Below are 27,530 nucleotides of genomic sequence, written 5' to 3'. Positions count from 1 at the left end.
CCGACAAATAGTGGAGCAATATCAGAAAGGAGTTCGACAGTGTAAAATTGCAAAGAGTTTGAACATATCATCATCTACAGTGCATAATATCATCAAAAGATTCAGAGAATCTGGAAGAATCTCTGTGCGTAAGGGTCAAAGCCGGAAAACCATACTGGGTGCCCGTGATCTTCGGGCCCTTAGACGGCACTGCATCACATACAGGCATGCTTCTGTATTGGAAATCACAAAATGGGCTCAGGAATATTTCCAGAGAACATTATCTGTGAACACAATTCACCGTGCCATCCGCCGTTGCCAGCTAAAACTCTATAGTTCAAAGAAGAAGCCGTATCTAAACATGATCCAGAAACGCAGACGTCTTCTCTGGGCCAAGGCTCGTTTAAAATGGACTGTGGCAAAGTGGAAAACTGTTCTGTGGTCAGACGAATCAAAATGTGAAGTTCTTTATGGAAATCAGGGACGCCGTGTCATTCAGACTAAAGAGGAGAAGGACGACCCGAGTTGTTATCAGCGCTCAGTTCAGAAGCCTGCATCTCTGATGGTATGGGGTTGCATTAGTGCGTGTGGCATGGGCAGCTTACACATCTGGAAAGACACCATCAATGCTGAAAGGTATATCCAGGTTCTAGAGCAACATATGCTCCCATCCAGATGACGTCTCTTTCAGGGAAGACCTTGCATTTTCCAACATGACAATGCCAAACCACATACTGCATCAATTACAGCATCATGGCTGCGTAGAAGAAGGGTCCGGGTACTGAACTGGCCAGCCCGCAGTCCAGATCTTTCACCCATAGAAAACATTTGGTGCATCATAAAACGGAAGATACGACAAAAAAGACCTAAGACAGTTGAGCAACTAGAATCCTACATTAGACAAGAATGGGTTAACATTCCTATCCCTAAACTTGAGCAACTTGTCTCCTCAGTCCCCAGACGTTTACAGACTGTTGTAAAGAGAAAAGGGGATGTCTCACAGTGGTAAACATGGCCTTGTCCCAACTTTTTTGAGATGTGTTGTTGTCATGAAATTTAAAATCACCTAATTTTTCTCTTTAAATGATACATTTTCTCAGTTTAAACATTTGATATGTCATCTATGTTCTATTCTGAATAAAATATGGAATTTTGAAACTTCCACATCATTGCATTCCGTTTTTATTTACAATTTGTACTTTGTCCCAACTTTTTTGGAATCGGGGTTGTATTATGATTCAGTTTTAATATTCATGGTTTAAAATCTGATTTAAAAATCACGTCTTTTTCCCTTTTCTGTTCTTTTCTTAAAAAGCTCTAAAATCCCCTGTAGTGTAAATCTAAAATATTTTAGAATCATTCACCAAATTTTGCTTTAGATTTAGATAGTTTTTAATTTAGTTTTTCAAATGTAGTATTCTCAAGAAACAAGTTATAAACCACCATCTTTTATAAAGTATGTTTCTTGTAATGAAGTTTATGATTTAAAAATATTCATTTATTAAAATATCTTAAAATTTATGATATTAAAATCTGATTCTGTATTTTTATTGTTATCTCTAAATTTTATTTTGTACATTTTATAAGTTTCATTGTTATTAATGCCTTGTTTCTCAAAAGGTATTAATAACAATAATAACAATCCAGAGCTCTTTAAATATTGCGCGTGCACACACACACACACACACACACACACACACACACACACACACACACACACACACTTATCAAACACTTGTGAGCAGAAATCAGCAGAACAGTGCAGTTTTGGAGCAGACAGATGTGTTTATGTTATTAACCCTCTTTCCTTCACCCTGTAGGGAGCTGAGTGATGTGGATCGGGATGGAGCCCTCACCTTTCCCGAATTCTGCACGGCGTTTCACCTGGTAGTGGCACGGAAAAACGGTTATGCACTCCCTGATCACTTGCCGCACACGCTCCTCTCAGCTTTCAGACCTCCACCTCAGGTACAATCACACCCAGTCACTCAGGTCAGCTCATGTGTGAAATACATCATTATTACACCACAGTGCTGCTGAATTCTGGACTGTGATTGGTCAATAAAGGTGTTGATTAATTTTCTATAACAGCAGCTCTGACAGTAGTGCAGCTGCAAATCACAGGTTTATATGAATGCACTCGTTCTAATATGTTATTGTTTCTTTAGAAACGACTCATTCACAGGGACGTGTACAGCAGATGCCCCATATAAACAGATTAAAATAGTGTGTAATTATTGACCTCATCTCATCTCATCTCATCTCATTATCTCTAGCCACTTTATCCTTCTACAGGGTCGCAGGCAAGCTGGAGCCTATCCCAGCTGACTACGGGCGAAAGGCGGGGTACACCCTGGACAAGTCGCCAGGTCATCACAGGGCTGACACATAGACACAGACAACCATTCACACTCACATTCACACCTACGGTCAATTTAGAGTCACCAGTTAACCTAACCTGCATGTCTTTGGACTGTGGGGGAAACCGGAGCACCCGGAGGAAACCCACGCGGACACGGGGAGAACATGCAAACTCCACACAGAAAGGCCCTCGCCGGCCACGGGGCTCGAACCCAGGACCTTCTTGCTGTGAGGCGACAGCGCTAACCACTACACCACCGTGCCACCCTAATTATTGACCTGTGAGCAGAAATGTATTTAACATTTATGGAAGGAGTCTCCAGTGTCAGTGCTTTGTCAATCTGTAACTTAACGTTTTCTGACATCTTCAGGACAGAGAAGTTTACTGGGAGTTGATGTTCAGGAGAGAGAGGAGGGTTTTTTTTGCATTATTAACTTTACAAGAGAGATAAAAAGAGAGGCTGGTGAGGGACTGTTTATAGCTGCTATAACATTCACAAGAACGAACTTGTGTTCACATCATTTAAATGCAAATACTAACCCCATTTCCAGAAAAAGTTGGGATATTTTCCAAAATGTAATAAAAACAAAACTCTGTGATTTGTTAATTCATGTGACCCTTTATTTCAAGTACATGTGAAAGTACAAAGAAAATATTTTCAGGAGGTTACTGACCAACTTAATTGCATTTTGTAAATATAAAGGAAGTCAGAATTTGATGCCTGCAAAACACACTCAGAAAAAGTTGGGACAGAGGCAAAATAAGACTGAAAAGTTTATAGGATATTCAAGTAACAGCGGCACGGTGGTGTAGTGGTTAGCACTGTTGCCTCACAGCAAGAAGGTCCTGGGTTCAAGCTTTCTGTGCGGAGTTTGCATGTTCTCCCCGTATCTATGTGGGTTTCCTCCGGGTGCTCCGTTTTCTTCCACAGTCCAAAGACATGCAGGTTAGGTTAATTGGTGGCTCTAAATTGATTGTAGGTGTGAATGGTTGTCTGTGTGTCGGCCTTGTGATGACCTGGCGAGTTGTCCAGGGTGTACCCCGCCTTTCGCCCGTAGTCAGCTGGGATAGGCTCCAGCTTGCCTGCGACCCTGTACAGGATAAGCGGCTACAGATAATGGATGGACAGACATTCATGTGACACCATTTTGGAAGATTCCACAATAAGCAGGTTAATTGGGAACGTGATTGAGTAAAAAAAGGAGCACGCACCAAAGGCTCAGTCTTTGTAAGCAAGGATGGGTCATAGCTCACCCCTTTGTGCTGTTATAGGAAAATAATCCACTTCAGGATAGTAACAGTAACTCCATTTCATCACTCCACTCAGTATATTACTGTAACAACACTTTATTCCTTAATTAACAAACACTACAGAACCATTATATTATAATTAAGGTGTTAATTGTTACAGTACTGCACTGATTGTATAAATGTGGTGATTTTACAGGACTTGCAGCCTTTCATCTTGTTTGAGGATGCAGAAACACTCAGGCAAAAGGTGCATCAAAATCCTCATTATTTTAAAATTAAATTAAGACAAACTTGGTCATGTGACATCGCTGCATGTAGCTTGGAGCAGAACTTGGATTCTGGATTAAACTACGGAATAAAATTGTTATTATTTTTAAGAATAGTATTGAAATAATAGAATACCATTATTATTATTATTATTATTATTATTATTATTATTATTACATGGGTACAATGAAATGAGGTTAGCATCTCCCCTTATTACAAAAGTAGCAAATATAATGGAAATAATATAATTCTATGTGTTTAGTGTAGCTACCAATAGCTAGCTTGTTAGTGTCATATGTCTGTTGGTGAAGAGTTAATGTGAAACGAGTTAGTTTGTTAGCTTGTTAACATTAGTACAGCACTGTGTTTAGGTCAACTTGGTTAACGTTTTCAGACGATTAATTTCTGCAATTTATTCGCAAGTAACGTGCAGAGCCGAAGAAATGAAATGAACATTTATTTATTTATTTATTTATTTATTTATTTATGTATTGCAGGAAAATCATGACTTGACTGCTTATATCTGTTTATTTACATTGTACAGAAACTCTCCATTCATACTAACAAGTGAAAAAGTTAATTGTTGAGTATGTCAAGAAATGAAATTAATTTATTTACATTACGCTCCGGCGGCACGGTGGTGTAGTGGTTAGCGCTGTCGCCTCACAGCAAGAAGGTCCGGGTTCGAGCCCCATGGCCGGCGAGGGCCTTTCTGTGCGGAGTTTGCATGTTCTCCCCGTGTCCGCGTGGGTTTCCTCCGGGTGCTCCGGTTTCCCCCACAGTCCAAAGACATGCAGGTTAGGTTAACTGGTGACTCTAAATTGACCGTAGGTGTGAATGTGAGTGTGAATGGTTGTCTGTGTCTATGTGTCAGCCCTGTGATGACCTGGCGACTTGTCCAGGGTGTACCCCGCCTTTCGCCCGTAGTTAGTTAGGATAGGCTCCAGCTTGCCTGCAACCCTGTAGAAGGATAAAGCGGCTAGAGATAATGAGATGAGATGAGATGAGACATTACGCTCCGCTATTGTTGATTTAATTATGCCAATCATATGTCTGAAAAATTAGGAAGTTTTGTACTGACACCTAGTGTTTAACCCAGCATGCACGTACTTACTTGCTTACTTTATTTATTTACAGTTAGGTCCATATATATTTGGACACTGACACAAATTTTGTTTTTTTACCTGTTTACTGAAACATATTCAAGTTATAGTTATATAATGGACATGGACATAAAGTCCAGACTTTCAGCTTTCATTTGAGGGTATCCACATTAAAATTGGATGAAGGGTTTAGGAGTTTCAGCTCCTTAACATGTGCCACCCTGTTTTTAAAGGGACCAAAAGTAATTGGACAATTGACTCAAAGGCTATTTCATGGGCAGGTGTGAGAAATTCCTTCGTTATGTCATTTCTCAATTAAGCAGATAAAAGGCCTGGAGTTGATTTGAGGTGTGGTGCTTGCATTTGAGCAATTCCAGCGTTATGGACGTGACACTTGAACTCAAAATGGCAACAAATGACCCAGTGCATGTTTTATTGTCTCCCAGTATTTAAACAGGTGTTGCATATTTTAAGGCTGTACCATACTGGAGAAGTGATAGAACAAGAACAATTCCCATAGTACATCTAGGGCATGCCAGAAAATGCCAATAAAAGATGCGTTATGGATGTGACAGAAAAAGTATCACTTTTCTTGGGTGACTGTACATTTTTATCAAACTCTGTGAAATTGTGAACTTAATGTCGAAATGGAGATATCCATTTGATAGAGGGGTCCAAGGTGAATATTAAAAAATCTTTGTTTAAAATATTTTGTATTTCATGCAGAGTTTCGGAAGGAAAAGTCAGCGTTATGGATGTGACGAAATTCCGTTATGGATGTGACGCGTCTGAAATAGACATGGCATATGTTTAGAAAATCAACAATTTAACCACCATAACCCTTTGAAAAACTCTCTAAATATCAGCTAAAACTATCAAAGTTCTTAAATAATATTTAGGATGGCTATTGTTTTGCTGTTTTGTGGATTTTAGCATACATTTCTGTGGCTTGTGGCAATAATATAGAATTGTACATGATCAAAGTTGATTTTAGCTTGGGTTTTACATTATAAGAAAGAAAGACTGACAGTGACATATTAGGTTGGTTACAAATTGGTTCAACTTATTCACATCTGTAAAATACAGGCCTAGGTGATATTTCTGGGAGTGGTTTTGATGTATTACATGTTGCTTTATTTTTGCATGGTGAGGTTGACATTTACATGGAATTGCCCATTTGGAAGATTTTGCTGTGAAGAAAACATGCGTTCAAAGGAGCTCTCCATGCAGGTGAAACAAGCCATCCTTAAGCTGCGAAAACAGAAAAAAACCATCCAAGAAATTGCTACAATATTAGGAGTGGCAAAATCTACAGTTTGGCACATCCTGAGAAAGAAAGAAAGCACTGGTGAACTCATCAATGCAAAAAGACCTGGACACTCACAGAAGACAACAGTAGTGGATGATCACAGAATAATTTCCATGGTGAAGAGAAACCCCTTCACAACAGCCAACCAAGTGAGCAACACTCTCCAGGAGGTAGGCGTATCAATATCCAAATCTACCATAAAGAGAAGACTGCATGAAAGTAAATACAGAGGGTTCACTGCACAGTGCAAGCCACTCCTAAGCCTCAAGAATAAAAAGGCTAGATTGGACTTTGCTAAAAAACATCTAAAAAAGCCAGCACAGTTCTGGATGAACATTCTTTGGACAGATGAAACCAAGATCAACCTCTACCAGAATGATGGAAAGAAAAAAGTATGGTGAAGGCGTGGTACAGCTCATGATCCAAAGCATACCAAATCATCTGTAAAACACGGCAGAGGCAGTGTGATGGCTTGGGCATGCATGGCTGCCAGTGGCACTGGGTCACTAGTGTTTATTGATGATGTGACACAGGACAGAAGCAGCTGGATGAATTCTGAGGTATTCAGAGACATACTGTGTGCTCAGGGGCGGCACGGTGGTGTAGTGGTTAGCGCTGTCGCCTCACAGCAAGAAGGTCCTGGGTTCGAGCCCCGGGGCCGGCGAGGGCCTTTCTGTGTGGAGTTTGCATGTTCTCCCCGTGTCCGCGTGGGTTTCCTCCGGGTGCTCCGGTTTCCCCCACAGTCCAAAGACATGCAGGTTAGGTTAACTGGTGACTCTAAATTGACCATAGGTGTGAATGTGAGTGTGAATGGTTGTCTGTGTCTATGTGTCAGCCCTGTGATGACCTGGCGACTTGTCCAGGGTGTACCCCGCCTTTCGCCCGTAGTCAGCTGGGATAGGCTCCAGCTTGCCTGCGACCCTGTAGAAGGATAAAGCGGCTAGAGATAATGAGATGAGACTGTGTGCTCAAATCCAGCCAAACTGATTGGTCGGTGTTTCATAATACAGATGGACAGTGACCCAAAACATAAAGCCAAAGCAACCCAGGAGTTTATTAAAGTAAAGAAGTGGAATATTCTTGAATGGCCAAGTCAGTCACCTGATCTCAACCCAATTGAGCATGCATTTCACTTGTTAAAGACTAAACTTCAGACAGAAAGGCCCACAAACAAACAGCAACTGAAAACCGGTGCAGTAAAGGCCTGGCAGAGCATTAAAAAGGAGGAAACACAGCGTCTGGTGATGTCCATGAGTTCAAGACTTCAGGCAGTCATTGCCAACAAAGGGTTTTCAACCAAGTATTAGAAATGAACATTTTATTTACAATTATTTTTTTCCAATTACTTTTGAGCCCCTGAAATGAAGGGATTGTGTTTAAAAAATGCTTTAGTTCCTCACATTTTTATGCAATCATTTTGTTCAACCCACTGAATTAAAGCTGAAAGTCTGAACTTCAACTGCATCTGAATTGTTTTGTTCACAATTCATTGTGGTAATGTACAGCACCAAAATTAGAAAAATGTTGCCTCTGTCCAATTATTTATGGACCTAACTGTATTTATTTATTTATTTATTTATTTATTTGTTGCTAAAGCAAAACCACAAGTCCTGTCATTTTATCTATGCATAATGTATATGTTGTTGTGTTGGACAGGAAAAGGGCATTATCACCCAACAGGACGTCAGAGAGGAAACACATAAGCAAGGTACTGTGTATATTCCATATTTTTAAAATAAAATAGAGGGATAGTGTAATGGTGTGATTGTGTTTTAGTTTGTGATCTTTTTTAACTTTTGATATTAGAGAGGGTTAAGCATTTAGAACATTTCAATAAACATTGGAATTAACCCATGGTATTGAACAGCTTTAAGATATATGATTTAAAAATAAATATACAGTATGTGCACCTGCTGAGACAATGTTGGATTATCAGTGTTCAGGATACAGAGCCCCCTAGTGGTGAGGACGTGCAAACCCGTTATTGTGAGCCTGAACGTAGGCTTCATTTACTACAGCTAGCACACTGACTAACATCAAGCTCCATGCTAATGTGATGGTACTAAACCAACACTCATAACACACTGGTGATGGTGAGATATTTGCAGTGTCATTTATGTGACAAAATCAAGGTCACTGATTCTGTGTGACTCACACTGTTTGTGCATTACATAGTGACCCTTATCTGTATTGACCAGTGAGTGGGGAATGATGGTGAACATCTCCTTGGCCCCTGTGTGTTGTCTTTGAGCCTGTGTTGTCTGTTTTTGTTTTGTTTGCAGAATTCAGTCAGGAGAGAGCAGATCAAAACCAGCCGATACAGCAAAACATCTGTTTAAAACTAGGTACTGTATATATATATACACACACACACACACACACACACACACACACACACACACTGAATCTCTCTGTGATCTACTGTTTGATTTAAAACACAAATGACACAAGCCATTTTCAGTGCCAGTAAATTTAGTACCAGTCTTTTTGAGTACCAGTCATTTGTAGTATCAACCATTTTCAGTAGCATTTATTTCAGTACAAGCCATTTTCAGTTACATTAATTTCCAGTACAAGTAATTTCCAGTACCAGTTATTTTCAGTACCAGAAAGTTTCAGTGTCAGTACATTTTAGTACTAGTCTTTTCTATACCAGTAATTTTAATTACCACTAATTTCCACTAATTGTGTGTGTATGTTTCAGATCCTCCTAATGCATTGGATGTTAATGCAAAATCAAGAACAAGGCCCAGGTATACTAAGAATTTTTATTTGATGCACATGTTTGTGAGTCAGTACTCTTTACATATTTTAGTGTGTGTGTGTGTGTGTGTGTGTGTGTGTGTGTGTGTGTGTGTGTGTGTGTGTGTGCGCGTGTGCGCGCGCCTGTGTGTGTAATGCACAGGTCTTACTCCAGTACCTCTATAGACGATGCTATGAAGAAATCAGAAGAGCCTCCGACTCCTCCACCACGTCCTCAGAAAACACACTCTCGTGCTTCATCACTGGATCTAAATAAACTCCTGCAGCAGGGTAACACTCTGACGCTGTTCCACTCTGACGTTGTTCCACTCTGATGCTGTTCCACACTGACGCTGTTCCACACTGATGCTGTTACACTCTGACATTGTTCCACACTGACGCTGTTACACTCTGACACTGTTACACTCTGACAACTTTTATACATTGTTACACACTGACGCTGTTATACACTGACACTGTTACACTGACAACTTTTATAAAATGTTAGATACTGACACTGATACACTGACGCTGTTACACTCTGACACTGTTACACTCTGACAACTTTTATACATTGTTACACACTGACGCTGTTATACACTGACACTGTTACACTGACAACTTTTATAAAACGTTAGATACTGACACTGATACACTGACGCTGTTACACTCTGACAATTTTTATACACTGTTACACACTGACACTGCTACACTCTGACAACTTTTATACGCTGTTACACACTGACACTGTTACATACTGATATTGTTACACAGTGACACTGTTACACACTGACAACTTTTATACACTGTTACATACTGACACCATTACAATCTGACACTGTTAGTCTGACAACTTTTATACGCTGTTACACAGTGACACTGTTACACACTGACAACTTTTATACACTGTTACATACTGACACTGTTACATACTGACACTGTTACACACTGGAAACTTTTATACACTGTTACATGCTGACACTGTTACACACTGACAACTTTTATACACTGTTACATACTGACACCATTACACTCTGACACTGTTATAGTCTGACAACTTTTATATGCTGTTACACACTGACACTGTTAGACACTGTTACACACTGACAACGTTTCTACACTGTTACACACTGAGATGGTAATATTGACACCTGATACTGACACCTACAATATACTGTATTTAATACATAAAATACTTTAATATGAAGCTCAACTATTAACCTTTTCACTAACTTTTACATTTCTCATTGGAGCAAAAAAATAGAAGATGAACAGGCCATGGCCAAAAGCAACTAACTGCAAGTGACTTGACTTTTGAGTCCATTTTATCTTGAGATTTCCCTTATGTTGTCTAAGAGAGTATTTCCTTGTTTCTGTCATCTCTGGCTTGTTCATTAGGAATCTACATCTATGTCTGGATTCAACTGAATTTAAAGAATAAATATGTAATTTTTTCTTGATTTTCAGGTGGAACAAGCGGATGGCTTCCTCCTCCTCCTGCGCTTCCACCTCGAACTCTGACCTCACAGGTATTCACACACACACGCGCACACACACACACACACAGACACACGCACAGAGAGAGAGAGAGAGAAAAGAAAGAGAGATTAAAAGAACTGATGATGCCACTTTAGATGAATTACTACATCTATCAATAGATGTAATATTCTTATGTGGAGAAAGTAAGTACACCCTTGGCTTCAGAAGCTAGTATTGCCCCTTTAACAGAAATAACTTGTTGTAGATGTTTTGCATAATTATCCACCAGTCTCTGACATTGGCATGCTGAAATTTTTGACCATTCTTCCATGCAAAATTCCTTCAGCTGCAAGATGTTTGTTCTTGCATGTACTGCCCTTTTCAAATCTCCCCACAACATTTCAATGGGAATCAAATCTAGGTTTTGACTAGGCCCTTCCATAACCCTCCATTTCTTCTTTTTGAGCCATTCCTTGGTGGATTTGCTAGTGGATTTCTTATCATTATCTTGTTGAAAGTTCCACCTCGGTTCAACTTCAACTTTTGTACAGGTATTGTCTTCACGCACTCTATGATTTAGAATTCATAGATGAATCAATGAACCCAAACTATAACATCATTGAATCAGCGACCCCAAACCATAACATTTCCACCACCATGCTTCACAGTTGGTATGACGTTCTTCTCCTGAAAAGCCATTTTTGGTTTGCACCACACGTATGTACTCTTAGTGTGGCCAAACAACTCTACCTTTGATTCGTCTGTCCAGAGCACGTTATTCCAAAAGGCCTGGTCTTTGCCTATATGTACTGGCAAACTGTAGTCTTGCTTTAACGTTTCATTTCGACAGCAAAGGCTTTTTCCTGGTACACCTCCCATGCTGGTCAAATTCGTCCAATCCCCTTCTGATTGTAGATATATGCACTTTCACACCAACAGTTGCAAGAGTTACTTGCAGACCCAGTGATGAAATTTCGGGGTTCTTGGAGACATCTTTGAGTATCAAACAATCTGCTCTTGGGGCGGCCAGTCCTGGATAAATTGGCATGTTGTTTGAAATCTATGCCACTTGTAGATGATTTTCCTTACAGTTGAGTGATTTATTTCTAATAATTTAGAGATCTTTTTAAATCCCTTTCCAGATTCATAGGCATCCACAACCTTTTTTTTTCTGAGGTCCTTAGAGAGCTCTTCAGAGCTTTGCATGATGACACTTCAATAGCAAAGAGAACACCAGACCCCAGGCGTCAGGTTTAAATAAGACCGGTTCCACCTGCACCTCCATGTGCAGGAGGTTTTAATCAATGGCACCTAATCTGGAACACTTAAATCTAATTTTATGGACTTGAAAGTGTGATAAATGTAAGGGTGTACTTACTTTTTCCAGGGTGTCATTATTTTTTTTTAACTGATATTTTTTATTATTTCAATTATGAAAGTGAATACAAAATGTAAATTTAATGTGTCGTTTGTTGGAGTATATTATCTTTATCTGTAGGCATTTTGTCAAAGAGAGTCAAAAGTTTGCTTGTGTAAATGTGTTGAGAAAAGTCCACAATTTCCATGGGATGCACTTATTTTTTCACGATTGTGTGCTAATTGGAAACGCCCCTAACTGACATGCTCCACCCCTTTTACCCTGGTATAGCATTTGCATATTCAAACATGATTGGCTCTCATTTTATGATGTAATTCTATTTGCATGTCACATGTTCAGTGAGATTTTTAGACTCAGAAATATAATAGAGCAAAATTTAAATTTTTTTTTGCCTGTAATATTTATTTTTTTATTTTCACTCTTTTGCATTAGCGCTTTGCTTTTGGTTCCACGTTTTGTTTTTATTTAACTAGTAAATAGATTATAAAAATAATAATTAATTTGATTAATTGAGTGACGATCATTTGAAAAATGTTTTTATCGCAGACGCCTCATTTCCTCCCCGGGGTGGACCAAAACTCCCAGCATGCCATGCAGCAGCCTTATTTTGCAGACTTTAACAAGTGCAGGGTTCAAGAGGTGAGAACACACACGTGCATGTGCACACACCACACACACACACAGCTGGTAGATTGCATATGGCATGCACTCTGAGATCTGAGCTTATAGCAGCTTAACCAGAAAACGTACATAAATAGACCCACACCCTTAAAGAAACATTCTCTCTCTCTCTCTCTCACACACACACACACACACACACACACACACACACACACACACACACACACACACACACTTAAAAAGACGAACACACCCATAAAGAAATACACACAGTTCAGTAAACCCTGACATGATCACATTCACTGCTGCAAAACAGTTTTTCCAGCACATGCTAATCCAAAACACAAACACACACACACAGCATGTCATAGAAGTGTAAAATCCGCACATCGAATGGAAATTTTCCAAGTGTTACTACAAGCTACAAATGAAGCATTTAGAAGTTTTCAGAATTCCGTGTGTGTGTGTGTGTGTGTGTGTGTATTCCCTTAGTCCCCATAAGCTTTCCATTTTTCCTTCACTTTTCTTTCCCTCCCTTTTTTATGCCTCACTTTGCCAAAGCTAATACAGTATATCTGTCAGTGTGTGATATTTGTAGAGCGACGTTTGGTGTAATTCGGTTGAGCTGAAATAATGCTGACTTTATTAAACTGACTGCATGCAGTGCGTCTTTACAGTTTAATATAAATATAATAGACATTAAAACATATACAGTAATACAATAGATCGCTCTCTGTGTGAGTTTGCTCTCATTCTCGATTAAACTCGACCAGATGTGTCTTTACACACTCACTGCAGGAATGGAAAAACCAAAGTCTGACCTCTCCCTGTGTGTGTGTGTGTGTGTGTGTGTGTGTGTGTGTGTGTGTGTGTGTGTGTGTGTGTGTGTGTGTGTAAAGATAGACTCAGAGATGTTCAGAAACCACATATGGAAATGTCTCATGCTTTTGTTGTGTTCTGAATTACTGATCTTAGAAGCTTGAAAGCAAAAATGTAGGATTGGGTTGAATTAAATTTAACATTGAGTTAAATTTGGTTTAATTTCATTTAATAGCAATTACATTCCATCTACTTTCAGTACATTTACTTAAATATTTATTGAATTTGTTTTCATTTAATTTGATGTAATAACAATTGAGTTTGGTTTCCTTTCAGGCGTAATTTTTTTTTTAAATATTTATATGCTTGTATTTAATTTGAGCATCTTATGTAATCAGGATTCCACAAATAAAACCTATGTCCCTTTATTAACCTATTAACTCTATTTCCCTGTGAATAGCTGTGACACTCTGACTCCTTAATGAAACATTCGCAGATAAAACGCTAATAAGTGTAGAATAAAAACTTGTTCTCGAATGGTGTAATGACACAGATTTATCACTGCATGGCGCTGTTGATCGCATAAACATTTAGGCCAGACTGTAGGAGTCTGAGATCTGAGGAATTTTTACACATTTTATGCAATTTTATAAACAGAATCTTGTAATTTATTCTTGTTATGTCACTAAACAACATGTGGATCGGATCATCATCACTTTTGGTTGTTTTAGTGCAGCAGATTAAGTCAATATTCCAGAAGAATCGTTCACTTTGTGATGCAAGCACCAAATTTGGCATGAACAATGATTCGGACCCACTATTTTAGAAAAGCCCATTAGCCGCCTGAAAATCCAAGATGGCGGCCATTTTTAAAGATGGCCGCCATATAAAATGGAAAGTAAAGATTTTCAGTGTAGAAATTGATTGTATGGACATATTGTGATGTTCTGGGCATCACATTATATACAATTTGGCATGACACATTCATTAGTGCCAAAGCAAATCCAAGACGACAGGTATTTTAAACTCAAATTCTCAGTTTCCATCATGAGTTGATTAGAAATGCGATTTTAAAAAGTACAGGCCTTGAAATTAATGGTGTCCTGATGGCCACTAAAATTTAGGCCGGGACAACTAAAAAATCACTTTGAGACACTTTTGGGACAGTAGAAAAATAATCAACATCAGAATGTCAGCCCTTCATACGTTTGTCAGGCGCGCGACCCAGCTTTCGGCTCCCAAAAAGCCCCCCGAATTTGATCTGTGCTCTGCAATTACAGCGCGCGTGGGAGCCAGAGACGCGCTGATTCGTGACCCCGCCCATCGCCTTTGATCTGTATTCAGCACTATTACAGCGCGTGTGCGAATCACTTTCCTGCCAGTTCGCCGACATTCTATCCATGTAAACAACATTCAACCAATCACAGCTTCCAGCCAATCAAGGCATCCACCAAATATGGCAAACTGCAACTGTTTAATGTTTGGATATTTCCGGAATACGTTCGGTAAAACTCCCTAGCGCGAATCATCCCGAATCACGCTTTCCGGATGATCTTCATAAAGAATCATGAGCTCGGTGATGTTCGGGGGATCAGCTAACAATGCCAAATATGGTAAACTGGCAAAGCTCGGGAATGTGCGGTGTAGTTCGAGCTACCTCGTGAGTTTCAGTAAACTTCGCCAAGTTTCCCGCGAAATGACGAGTGGAATTGCCGAAAACAGAAATATCAGTATGTTGGGTCATGGCGCAGAGGACAATTCTGACGTTTTTTTACAGGGACCACTTGCTGTATCCTATGTAACAAGTGGAAAGTCTAGGCCAGAGTTTCTAGACTAGTGTTTCTTTACAAATGTTTACCAAAGACAAGTTGAAGTATATTGTATTAATAGTACTGCAGAGTCCACATAGATTACAGGGACTATTTGCTGTATCCTATGTAACAAGTGGAAGGTGGGAAGAAAGAAAATGTATTTTTTTTTTATTTAAACAATTTGTCTTTGGTAAACATTTGTATATTGTATTAATAGTACTGCAGAGTCCACATATGACCCTTTTCCACCAAAGCAGTTCCAGGGCTGGGTCGGGGCCAGTGCTTAGTTTGGAACCGGGTTTTCTGTTTCCACTGACAAAGAACAGGCTCTGGGGCCAGAAAAACCAGTTCCAGGCTAGCACCAACTCTTTGCTGGGCCAGAGGAAAGAACCGCTTACGTCAGCGGTGACGGAGTTGTTAAGACCAACAACAATAGCAAGACTGCGAAAGGTTACCATTTTTAAGCGATGAGAAGCAGCAGCTGTGCAAACGTGAAGTCATCCATTGTTGTTGTTGTTGCTTCGATGTTCGCGCCAAGGTTTATGCAAACGCAGCGATGTAACTGACGTATACAGCGACGTAACTGACGTTTACAGCGACGTAATGACGTGGCTCCCCTTAGCACCCCAAGCTATGGAAAAGCAAACTGGTTCTCAGCTGGCTCGTACGGAGCCCCTCTGGTGACATGAGTGGAAAAAAATATATTCCGTGGCCACGAGTTAATAATGCGTGGGAACGAGATCCTATTCCGTGGCCACAACTTGTTTAATGCGTGGGAATGAGATGATTATTAGGTGGCCACGAATTAATAACGCGTGGCCACGAGAAGTGTTAGTCATTTCATCACTGAGATTGTTGACTTTCTGGCATCAGTAGCTTCAGCCGCAAATATGGACAAGTTTGATCTGATTTCGTTTTATTTTAATCTAGGAATGAATTATAATGATATCCTTAAATCACTTGCAGTTAGACATGGAGTAATTCTGAGCAAGAGACACTTAATTCGGCTGCTCAAAAAGCACGGGCTCAAACGTAGACAATATCCTGACCTCGGGGAAGTTATAGATTTCATCATGCAAATATGGACGGCAAATTTGATGGCCGCTCAAAAACTGGACATCATCCCATCAGGCTGGAACTTGAATCATCTCGTGGCCACGCGTTATTAATTCGTGGCCACCCAATAATCATCTCGTTCCCGCACATTAAGCAAGTCATGGCCATGGAATAGGATCTCGTTCCCACGCATTAAGCAAGTCATGGCCACGGAATAGGATCTCGTTCCCACGCATTAAACAAGTCATGGCCACAGAATAGGATCTTGTTCCCATGCATTAAACAAGTCATGGCCACGGAATAGGATCTCGTTCCCATGCATTAAACAAGTCATGGCCACGGAATAGGATCTCGTTCCCATGCATTAAACAAGTCATGGCCACGGAATAGGATCTCGTTCCCACGCATTAAGCAAGTCATGGCCACGGAATAGGATCTCGTTCCCACGCATTAAGCAAGCCATGGCCACGGAATAGGATCTCATTCCCATGCATTAAACAAGTAATGGCCATGGAATAGGATCTCGTTCCCACGCGTTATTAACTTGTGGCCACGGAATTTTTTTTTTCACCCATGTCACCAGAGGGGCTCTGTAGGGCTTGCAAATTGAATGAGTTGTGCACCAGCATCAGCCCCGAACCAGCCCTGGAACTGATTTGGTGGAAAAGGGGTAATAGATTACAGGGACCACTTGCTGTATCCTATGTAACAAGTGGAAAGTCTAGGCCAGAGTTTCTAGACTAGTGTAATGTATGTTTCTTTACAAATGCTTACCTAAGACAAGTAGTAGACTCAGCATATATCCTATATAACAAGTGGGAAGAAAGTTTGAAAAGAAAGTATGTTTTGGTTTGTCTTTGGTAAATTTGTAGACACAAGTCTAATAATAAACCGGACAAGACAAGTTTGAATTTGAGTTGATTTTGAGTTTATTTCAATTGACAATTAGCTTACACAGCAATACTGTACTCTGACTCACCTTTATTGTTGTAATACATACTTCCTGAAAACCAGGTTGGGACAGTCCATCCTCACTTTGGGACAGTTGGAATTTATTTTTGGGACAGTTCTGGGACAATAGGGAAAAAAGTTAATTTCGAGGCCTGAAGTAGTAACAGTCCAAGGTCCAAATGATCTTTATCCACATAAAAATATTGTAATCAATCTCAATTGATGTTCTTTTTATAAGAGAGTGATGTCAAAGCACAACCAGGGCACACTGGTGACATTGCTGTGAGACTCAGCATGGGGTTCGGTGTCAGCTAAGTACTATACTCACTAGTTGTAGTGTACTAACTGTAGGACTCACTGTAGTTACAGTATAGTTTAGTGTCCCAAATGCTATCTAATCAGCCCTGTATGTACACCAACTAGTAGGCCTAGTCTAGATAGTTGTAGTATTGTAGTTAGATAGCCGCACCTGAATTGACAGGATGTGCCAGCGCAGGATAGCCGAGCCAAGGGTAATGGGGCTTTAATTACCCAGATGGTGTACAGATTGCACGGGACTTAAATGGCACTGGATGAACGATCGGGCTAGGTGTAGAGCACTGATGTTTGAACCTAGTTGTATCCCATACTTCAATGTGCTTCGGTATTTTCACAGTTTTTTACGGTTGGGTGGTAAAAGGATAGCCCCTCAGCCTAAACGGTCACACAAAATGTCCACTTCCAATCTGCTGAGTGGTGTATCTCAAACTGACTGGACAAAATGTTGTCTTTGTCAGACAGATAAAAAGGAAGAATTGAAAACTCCTCCAACACATTATCCTTGCAGTCTTGATGGTTATTCTATGATTGCCATAAATTTACCACTCTTTCAAGCAATTAATCAGCTGCCAATCAGGTTAGACGTGTCATGATTGGATGATGGAGGTGGTATTGAAGACACACTGCGAAGGAATAATGCAAAATATCACCAAAGCTGCCGTTTGATGTTCAGTAACAGCAAGCTTGAGCGTGCAAGAAAAAGGGCAGCAGGCGTCCAGAATGACCCTGATGAGGGACACTCAAAAATGCGAAGAACTACCCTTGAAGTGCAATGTATGTACAACAAGAACAGCACTGCTGATGGGGTTGATGATGCAAGACTTGACATGTTTGCCCGGAAGCAACGGTCTTATGATGCCATTCCACCCACAAGGGCATCCCTTGTACAGCATGTGAAGCGTGCCACTTATCAAGCTGCCTGCATCTGGGCCCAAGCAACTTTATGTCAAATGCATACAGAGAGCCCAGCCAACTGGGGTTGGCAAAAAGAAGGTGAAATTTGGAAAATAGTTTGGACAACACTCCCACCAATAGCCCAGAGCTGTCAACAGTTGACAAAATGCAGGTGCAAGACTGAATGCTTTGGAAGGTGCAAATGCTACCACTTTAGCCTTAGATGTACACAGCTGTGTGCCTGCAAATGTGATGATTAATTTTAGTTGCAATCTATACAATTTGCCATTCCAAGACAATACTCTACCACCTAGCCCGATATCGTGTCAAATTCAGTGCCAAAATACACTATTTATGCAATTCATTTGTTTTTTATCTTCATAATATACCACAATTTAGAATTTCTAAATGCAGAACTGAATTTCCCATACTCAAAAACCTATTTTTAGACACCAAGATCATTAAAAATGGATTATCCAATCATAATAGAGACAAAAAACATATAGAAGGGCGGCCAGCTTGGAAAATGGCGGCCATATTGGGGTTTTTTTGCGTGGCTAACGGGCTTTTTGGGTAAAGTAGGTCTAGAAGATTTGTGCCAAATTTCATGCTTGTATCGCAGAGTGAACGATTCTTACACTAATCTGCTGCACTATTTAAACTGTTCTCAGTTCTTGCATTCTTCATTACGCCAGCAAAAACAAAACATCAGTCCAAAAAAACAAGCAAAGAAAAATGAGAACAGAAAATGAGACATGCTCAGGAATTGTTTCATAGCACATATTTCTTTTGCTAGGATTCCATGGTGCTCTCCCAAAGCCACACCCCTCAGAAACCCACACGCAGAAAAGTCCACTCGGAATGCCAGAACACCAATCATGGAATGGGCGTGGTCTATCCAAACCCCGCCTCTTCATCAGTGCCCAAGCTGGGTCAAAGGTTAGTTATTAATGTTTAAGTACTTGTGTGGGTGTGTGGTTATGTGGGTGTGTGTGTGAAAGAATTCACTGCTGAGAGATGCGCATCACACACACACACACATTAGTCATCTATTCAGCACCGTGTGTGTGTGGTGAAAAGCATACGCTTGACCTTTGACCTTTGTGGTAAAGAAAAAGTATGCTCACTTTTGCAGGAATTTGTGTGTGTGTGTGTGTGTGCACACGTGCGTGTGTTGCAGGCAGAAGAGAGAGATTCAGACGGCCATCAGGAAGAATAAAGAAGCAAATGCAGTGCTGAAACGCCTCAACAGTGAACTGCAACAACAGCTAAAGGTCTCTCTCTCTCTCTCTCTCTCTCACTCACACACACACACACACACACACACAAATTTGTAAGGATTGAATTTCAGCACTTTATTCAGATTTTTGTAGTATGGCTCATCGAATGTAGAAATCACGGACGGCGTGGCTCCAGTGCCTCCTATTCTATAGAAATGAAGCCAAAATTCCTCCACCATGTTGTCAAATTTGGAGCCAGAGTCTGTGCAGTTGAGACGAGAATCAAAGTCAGGTTCACCCACTTCCTTCGTAGGCTCGTCCCCTTCTCCCAGTGTACAGTTGTATAAATGATCAGACGAGTACAGGCACATTCTCAAATTCTCTTTCTTGCATCTTTCCAGAGCTTAGATAGTTTCAGCTGGAGATATTTCATTAATACTGATGCAGCTAGGAATAACATTTATCACATGAACTGGAAATTCACTGACAGTGATATGACTAACGTTACCCAGTCATTATATTTGGAGCACTTAGCTATTCTGAACTCACTGTAACCTAACTAGCCTACTTATAAAATTCATCCTAATATTACTGGTAGTGTGTGTTCACTGAAAGAATAAATGGCTTTTGTGCAAATTTGGATAGCTGCTGGCTGTCATTATTACTGAAATAATTTAATTATCAAGGTTGGTGTATGGTTAGGTAGCTAGCGCGATTAAACTAGCCCTTTCCTGTGAAACCTCTTGATGTTTCAAAGATTTTTAATAGAAAATACTAACAGCTTGTTTTAGTGCACGTGTCCAGAAAAGTTCAAATAAGTAGCTATATGAAATGAACAGACGGCGCGATGCAGGACTGTCCATCACTTCATTCCCAAGCGTTGCCATGCCTTCTTATAATATAGTAGAATAAGATGTTAAAAGCTAATTTCATCTCATCTCATTATCTCTAGCCGCTTTATCCTTCTACAGGGTCGCAGGCAAGCTGGAGCCTATCCCAGCTGACTACGGGCGAGAGGCGGGGTACACCCTGGACAAGTCGCCAGGTCATCACAGGGCTGACACATAGACACAGACAACCATTCACACTCACATTCACACCTACTGTCAATTTAGAGTCACCAGTTAACCTAACCTGCATGTCTTTGGACTGTGGGGGAAACCGGAGTACCCGGAGGAAACCCACGCGGACACGGGGAGAACATGCAAACTCCACACAGAAAGGCCCTCGCCAGCCCCGGGGCTCGAACCCAGGACCTTCTTGCTGTGAGGCGACAGCGCTAACCACTACACCACCGTGCCGCCCCAAAAGCTAATTTCTTGGTGGAAAATAAAAAATGTGCAGATATCAGCGTAGGGTAAACTAACTGTTTGAATCAGACACTGTTGGTGGAAAGACAGTTTAGAAGCGCATGGGGAAAAAAGGCTGTTTTGTTATTGAAACACAGGGGGATGGGCGGGGCTAAAAATGGTACTGCAGCCAGCCAGCAGGGGCGCTAGACCTGTGGTGGCTTCATTTTTTAGGGACAATACGCTCTCCATGTTCTCTACACTGGACGATATGGTTGAATTACTCTGGACTGGAAATGCATGTTGTTTATGTGGATGTGGGTGGAGTCATTCTGGGAGAAGCCACACATGCCAGGATAAAGCTGATCAAGCAAAAATAAATGCCCCTCTAAAATTAACATAGCAAGCCAGGTTTCCTTGAATTTATCGCTAACACACATACACATACTTTAAATGTATTTTTAGCTGTGGCACACATTCTCTCTCTCTCTCTCTCTCTCTCTCTCTCTCTCTCTCTCATACACATTTTCTGTCTGTCTGTCTCTCTCTCACACGCGCGCGCACACACACACACATACATACACACACAAGAACACATGCTGCATAGCACTATACCCTACAGATCCTCTCATATATCAGATTTAATGACCCCCCCACACACACACACATTTATTCAGCTTGCATTCAAAATAGAACAAGAGCAACAACTGTAGTGTGTGTGTGTGTGTGTGTGTGTGTGGTTAAAGGTCCATTTAGAGTATCACCAATAAAACTATGACAATTGTACTATGAACTATGACCGTCTTAACTTTATTATCTCTTATTCTAATAATACTGTATCTGAGCCTCATTAAATGAAATCTGATTATCAGATTGTTGTGTACATGTGAACACATTACTTGTAATTCTGCTATCAAACAAGACAGAGTATTTATTTAATATTCTGTGTTTGAACATTTGGAATCCAATGCTACATTTAACTAAAGTTTAACTCGTAATTCTTGACCGCCAACTAAGGGAAAAAAAAACACAAAGAAAACGCCTCCTTAACTTGGCGTTCCTACTCATTAACTCATGACAGTCTTCTCAGCCCCAGGTTCAGCACATGACATCAAATCAACATGATGTCTGTCATTTTTTCCCCACTCTGTGTGCAGCTCGAACACACAGAAGCCGAAAATTGCATATTCCCACTTCTGAGGTCATTTGAATGCAGAACAGAGCGTGTGGAGATGAACGCAGGTCGATGGTGTCACTCTTTAATGACAAACACAGATGCTGAGAAGTAAGGGTCAGAGGTCATCCCTATAAAGCTAGCCGTGTGTGAAAGTTCACTTCACCCTGATGCTGTGGTGAGGTTCAAAGGTCACGACCCAGACATCATTCAGGGCTCGGGTGTGTGGGTATGTCTGTGTGGGGGAGCGTGTGAGCATATGAGGCTTTATGGAGTTTCAGTAAAGTTAAAAAAAAGAAAAAACACCTTTATTCCAAACTACATCACTTTTAATTTAATCTGATTTAATTAAGTCTGGTTCATTCAATCCAGTTAAATTATTAATCACTCTTTCTCTTTGTCTCTATCTCTTCAGGAGATTCATCTACAGAGGGTTACTTTAGAGTCTCAGCTGGACCTGCTGCGTCCATCAGCCTCGACCTGACCACCTGAAACACACACACACACACACACACACACACACACACACACACACACACACACACACACACACACACAGAGAGTCTGGAACACAGAATAAATGCACACTGTGTAAGAGAAAAAGGTGCAAAAACCTGTATTTCTATGGAACTGCAATATGTTAAGATTTGATTTGCTTTGAGTAATATATGAATAGCAGAAACTGATCCCAGATCAGCAGTGTCACTCTGATTAATCTGGGCAGAATTCAGACCAGATTAATAGACACAGATCCACAATCAGATCTATTGGGCTAAAACTGGAGGACACCAAGAACACAGATAGTTAGAGAGAGGAGGATTAGGTGAACATGACAAACTGAGAGAACTGAGTTAACCAAGTAGAGTAGGAAAGGTAACACGGGGGACCAGAGAGCCAAGGACTGTATTCACCGTTGAGTTAAACTAGTGCAATGAGGATTTCATATGGAAATTGTGCACAACTGTATTCAGACATCAGACGCAACTACAGACTTGAACACTATTCTGAAATTATGTTAGAGTTATGCAGATGGTTTGTACAAATTTGAGACGTCACAATTATGCACAATTCTGACCTTGAACTTGAGCTTTACTTTTTTCTTCTTTCCTCCCATTTTCCCATATGCATGATATCGGCTTGAGTGAGCAGCAGTATTAAATCAAGCTCCATTGTCTGACAGTTTGGTGTAACCACAATTTACTGATGGAGCACAATATTAAAATATAAACTGCATGCCTGATCCAGTGTTATTCTGTATGCTGCTAAATAATGGGTGTGGAAGGCAATTTTTTTTTAAGTAAACCAGTCATTGATATGATCATTACAATTAGGACAATTCATGCAGTAATATAATAGTTATATACTAAACTCCTGTTAGATTTATTTCAACACTTGCCATCTTCTCATTCATATATCATCATACAGTGGTGCTTGAAAGTTTGTGAACCCTTTAGAATTTTCAATATTTCTGCATAAATATGACCTAAAACATCATCAGATTTTCACACAAGTTCTAAAAGTAGATAAAGAGAACCCAGTTAAACAAATGAGATAAAAATATTATACTTGGTCATTTATTTATTGAGGAAAATGATCCAATATTACATATCTGTGAGTTGCAAAAGTATGTGAACCTTTGCTTTCAGTATCTGGTGTGACCCCCCTTGTGCAGCAATAACTGCAACTAAACATTTCCAATAACTGTTGATCAGTCCTGCACACCAGCTTGGAGGAATTTTAGCCCATTCCGCCATACAGAACAGCTTCAACTCTGGGGTGTTGGTGGGTTTCCTCACATGAAGTGCTCGCTTCAGGTCCTTCCACAACATTTCGATTGGATTAAGGTCAGGACTTTGACTTGGCCATTCCAAAACATTAACTTGATTCTTCTTTAACCATTCTTTGGTAGAACGACTTGTGTGCTTAGGGTCGTTGTCTTGCTGCATGACCCACCTTCTCTTGAGATTCAGTTCATGGACAGATGTCCTGACATTTTCCTTTAGAATTCACTGGTATAATTCAGAATTCATTGTTCCATCAATAATGGCAAGCCATCCTGGCCCAAATAAAGCAAAACAGGCCCAAACCATGATACTACCACCACCATGTTTCACAGATGGGATAAGGTTCTTATGCTGGAATGCAGTGTTGTCCTTTCTCCAAACATAACACTTCTCATTTAAACCAAAAAGTTATATTTTGGTCTCATCCATCCACAAAACATTTTTTCCAATAGCCTTCTGGCTTGTCCACATGATCTTTAGCAAATGGCAGATGAGCAGCAATTTTCTTTTTGGAGAGCAGTGGCTTTCTCCTTGCAACGCTGCCATGCACACCATTGTTTTTCAGTATTCTCCTGATGGTGGACTCATGAACATTAACATTAGCCAATGTGAGAGAGGCCTTCAGTTGCTTAGAAGTTACCCTGGGGTCCTTTGTGACCTCGCCGATTATTACACGCCTTGCTCTTGGAGTGACCTTTGTTGATCGACCACTCCTGGGGAGGGTAACAATGGTCTTGAATTTCCTCCATTTGTACACAGTCTGTCTGACTGTGGGTTGGTGGAGTCCAAACTCTTTAGAGATGGTTTTGTAACCTTTTCTAGCCTGATGAGCATCAACAACGCTTTTTCTGAGGTCCTCAGAAATCTCCTTTGTTCTTGCCATGATACACTTCCACAAACATGTGTTGTGAAGATCAGACTTTGATAGATCCCTGTTCTTTAAATAAAACAGGGTGCCCACTCACACCTGATTGTCATCCCATTGATTGAAAACACCTGACTCTAATTTCACCTTCAAATTAACTGCTAATCCTAGAGGTTCACATACTTTTGCAACTCACAGATATGTAATATTGGATCATTTTCCTCAATAAATAAATGACCAAGTCTAATATTTTTGTCTCATTTGTTTAACTGAGTTCTCTTTATCAACTTTTAGGACTTGTGTGAAAATCTGATGATGTTTTAGGTCATATTTATGCAGAAATATAGAAAATTCTAATGGGTTCACAAACTTTCAAGCACCACTGTATTAAGGCTTTTATTTTTTTATTTTTTAAATCATCTCTTGCTTTTATGATGCATCAAATTTTATTTTACAGCAAAGGAATAAAACTATATTACTTCTCTCAGTCCATATTTTCTATCCCCTGCTTTTTTTTTCTAGGGTTAATGGCAGGTGTTTGTGTTTATAGATGTTATTGAAAAACCCTGCCTTTGACCCGTCTACTAAAAAAATCTAGAAACCTCAGAGACGTGAACTAGATGCAGGTGATTTTAATAACCTGAATATGAAGACCAGAAAATTGATTTAAGCAGCTGCAGAACCCGACTCTGAATGCCAGGAACTTCCATTATGTAAACACTGACGTAACATGTGGACTTAAGTCGCTGACTCTGAATACAGGAATATAAGTTTGCTCCAAATTATTGTTCATTATTTTCTTCATAATACCATTCTTGTTCTAAGAGTTCTTTAGAGGTTCATCTGATAATTAAGGGTTGTTATTGTAGCTTCCATAAAAGGGCTCTTCTGATATGGAAATATTTGTGTAGGGTTCCCCATAAAACCTTTTAGGAGTGATTGTGACTGTCAGTGGCCACAGTAAATGAATGTATCTCTGATGATCATGATTTATTGAATGTCCTTGAAATTCTTCTTACTGTGAATCTGCTCTTCATGCAAATTTTCTTGTATAATGTTTATTTTTATAAATGTAACAGAATTAAATTCACACATTAATAATCTTACAACCAAATTCTTTTTTTTAATTCTATTAGCATCGCATTATAATGATATCATCCCACAGCTACTTTCTTATAACTCAATCACTGTGGATTTGTTTATTTATGTTTACTGTTCTATAAAGATACAATAGAACTAATTACAAAAAATAATAATTCTGAGTATTGGTTTGTTGGTTTCTTGTGTCGTGGTGTGAAATAACTCTAAATATCTATATGCAAAATCACAATGCTGTAGCTTCACTTCCTGTTGCTGATGCTGTGTTTCTTTATTATCATGAGCCAAATTAACAATCACACACACGCTCATGTACACACACACACACAACAACAACAACAAGCAACTTAGAGTCAATAAAAATGTGTGTCATGCATAAGTGGATCCTGGAACACTGTAAACACTTCTCTTTCTCTGTTGTTTTTTTTTCATGTTTCAATTTGCTGTGAAATGTATGTTTTGTATCATTTCTATAAAACACTTAAACACCGAGCTGCTGTTACTGAGAACCTGTTATTTTTCCTGTTTTACACTAAAAGCCGGAATCCTTACAGGAAATATTTAATAAATAAAGCCACAGAGTTCCATTTTAAACAAGTGTGTTACCCATCTATAACGCCTTACTGATGTATCTCTCACCATTCACCATGAAACACCATGGTGTTTCATCATTAAACACCTACATTCACCATCAAACATCTACTTTCATGATTTAACACCTACATTCATCATTAAACACCAATATTCACCTTTAAACACCAACTTTCATCATTAAACACCTACATTCACCATCAAACACCAACTTTCATTAATAAACACCTATATTCACCATCAAAAAACAACTTTCATTATTAAACATCTGCATTCACCATCAAACACCAACTTTCATTATTAAACACCTACATTCACCATGAAACACCAACTTTCATTATTAAACTACTATATTCACCATGAAACACCAACTTTCATCATTAAACACCAAAATTCACCATCAAACACCAGCTTTCATCATTAAACACCTACATTCACCATCAACACCAACTTTCATCATTAAACACCTACAGTCACCATCAAACACCAACTTTCATCATTAAACACCTACATTCACCATCAAACACCTACTTTCATGATTTAACACCTACATTCATCATTAAACACCATAAAAGGGCTCTTCTGATATGGAAATATTTGTGTAGGGTTCTCCATAAAGGGTGCTCCGGTTTCCCCCACAGTCCAAAGACATGCAGGTTAGGTTAACTGGTGACTCTAAATTGACCGTAGGTGTGAATGTGAGTGTGAATGGTTGTCTGTGTCTCTGTGTCAGCCCTGTGATGACCTGGCGACTTGTCCAGGGTGTACCCCGCCTTTCGCCCGTAGTCAGCTGGGATAGGCTCCAACTTCCTGCGACCCTGTAGGATAGGATAAAGCGGCTAGAGATAATGAGATGAGATGAGGTTCTCCATAAAACATTTTAGGAGTGATTGTGACTGTCAGTGGCCACAGTAAATGAATGTATCTCTGATGATCATGATTTATTGAATGTCCTTGAAATTCTTCTTACTGTGAATCTGCTCTTCATGCAAATTTTCTCATATAATGTTTATTTTTTATAAATGTAACAGAATTAATTTCACACATTAATAATCTTACAACCAAATTATTTTTTTCAAATTCTATTAGCATTGCATTATAATGATATCATCCCACAGCTACTTTCTTATAACTCAATCACTGTGGATTTGTTTATTTATGTTTAGTGT

The 27,530-nt window shown here is 39.7% G+C and overlaps 1 protein-coding gene across 4 annotated transcripts in view; it reads left to right on the top strand.

The window, feature by feature from the left end:
- reps2 (RALBP1 associated Eps domain containing 2) overlaps nt 1-22,626 on the top strand; it is a 40,671-nt gene extending 18,045 nt beyond the window's left edge. For 2 of the 4 annotated variants that reach the window (XM_060936842.1, XM_060936839.1), the window contains exons 5-15: nt 1,800-1,947; nt 3,789-3,839; nt 7,928-7,979; nt 8,554-8,616; nt 8,976-9,024; nt 9,177-9,304; nt 10,481-10,542; nt 12,417-12,509; nt 19,137-19,279; nt 19,476-19,614; nt 22,439-22,626. In XM_060936842.1, coding sequence (XP_060792825.1) covers nt 1,800-1,947; nt 3,789-3,839; nt 7,928-7,979; nt 8,554-8,616; nt 8,976-9,024; nt 9,177-9,304; nt 10,481-10,542; nt 12,417-12,509; nt 19,137-19,279; nt 19,476-19,614; nt 22,439-22,507 — 997 coding nt within the window. In that variant the 3' untranslated portion in view covers nt 22,508-22,626. The remainder of the gene's footprint in view (nt 1-1,799; nt 1,948-3,788; nt 3,840-7,927; nt 7,980-8,553; nt 8,617-8,975; nt 9,025-9,176; nt 9,305-10,480; nt 10,543-12,416; nt 12,510-19,136; nt 19,280-19,475; nt 19,615-22,438) is intronic. The other 2 variants (XM_060936840.1, XM_060936841.1) reach the window with 2 other exon arrangements.
- The last annotated feature ends 4,904 nt before the right edge of the window (nt 22,627-27,530 follow it).

This window comes from Neoarius graeffei, chromosome 13 (assembly GCF_027579695.1).
Source record: "Neoarius graeffei isolate fNeoGra1 chromosome 13, fNeoGra1.pri, whole genome shotgun sequence".
NCBI lineage: Eukaryota > Metazoa > Chordata > Actinopteri > Siluriformes > Ariidae > Neoarius > Neoarius graeffei.
Note: the sequence above shows the minus strand (reverse complement) of the source record. Positions and strands in the feature narration are given on the sequence as shown.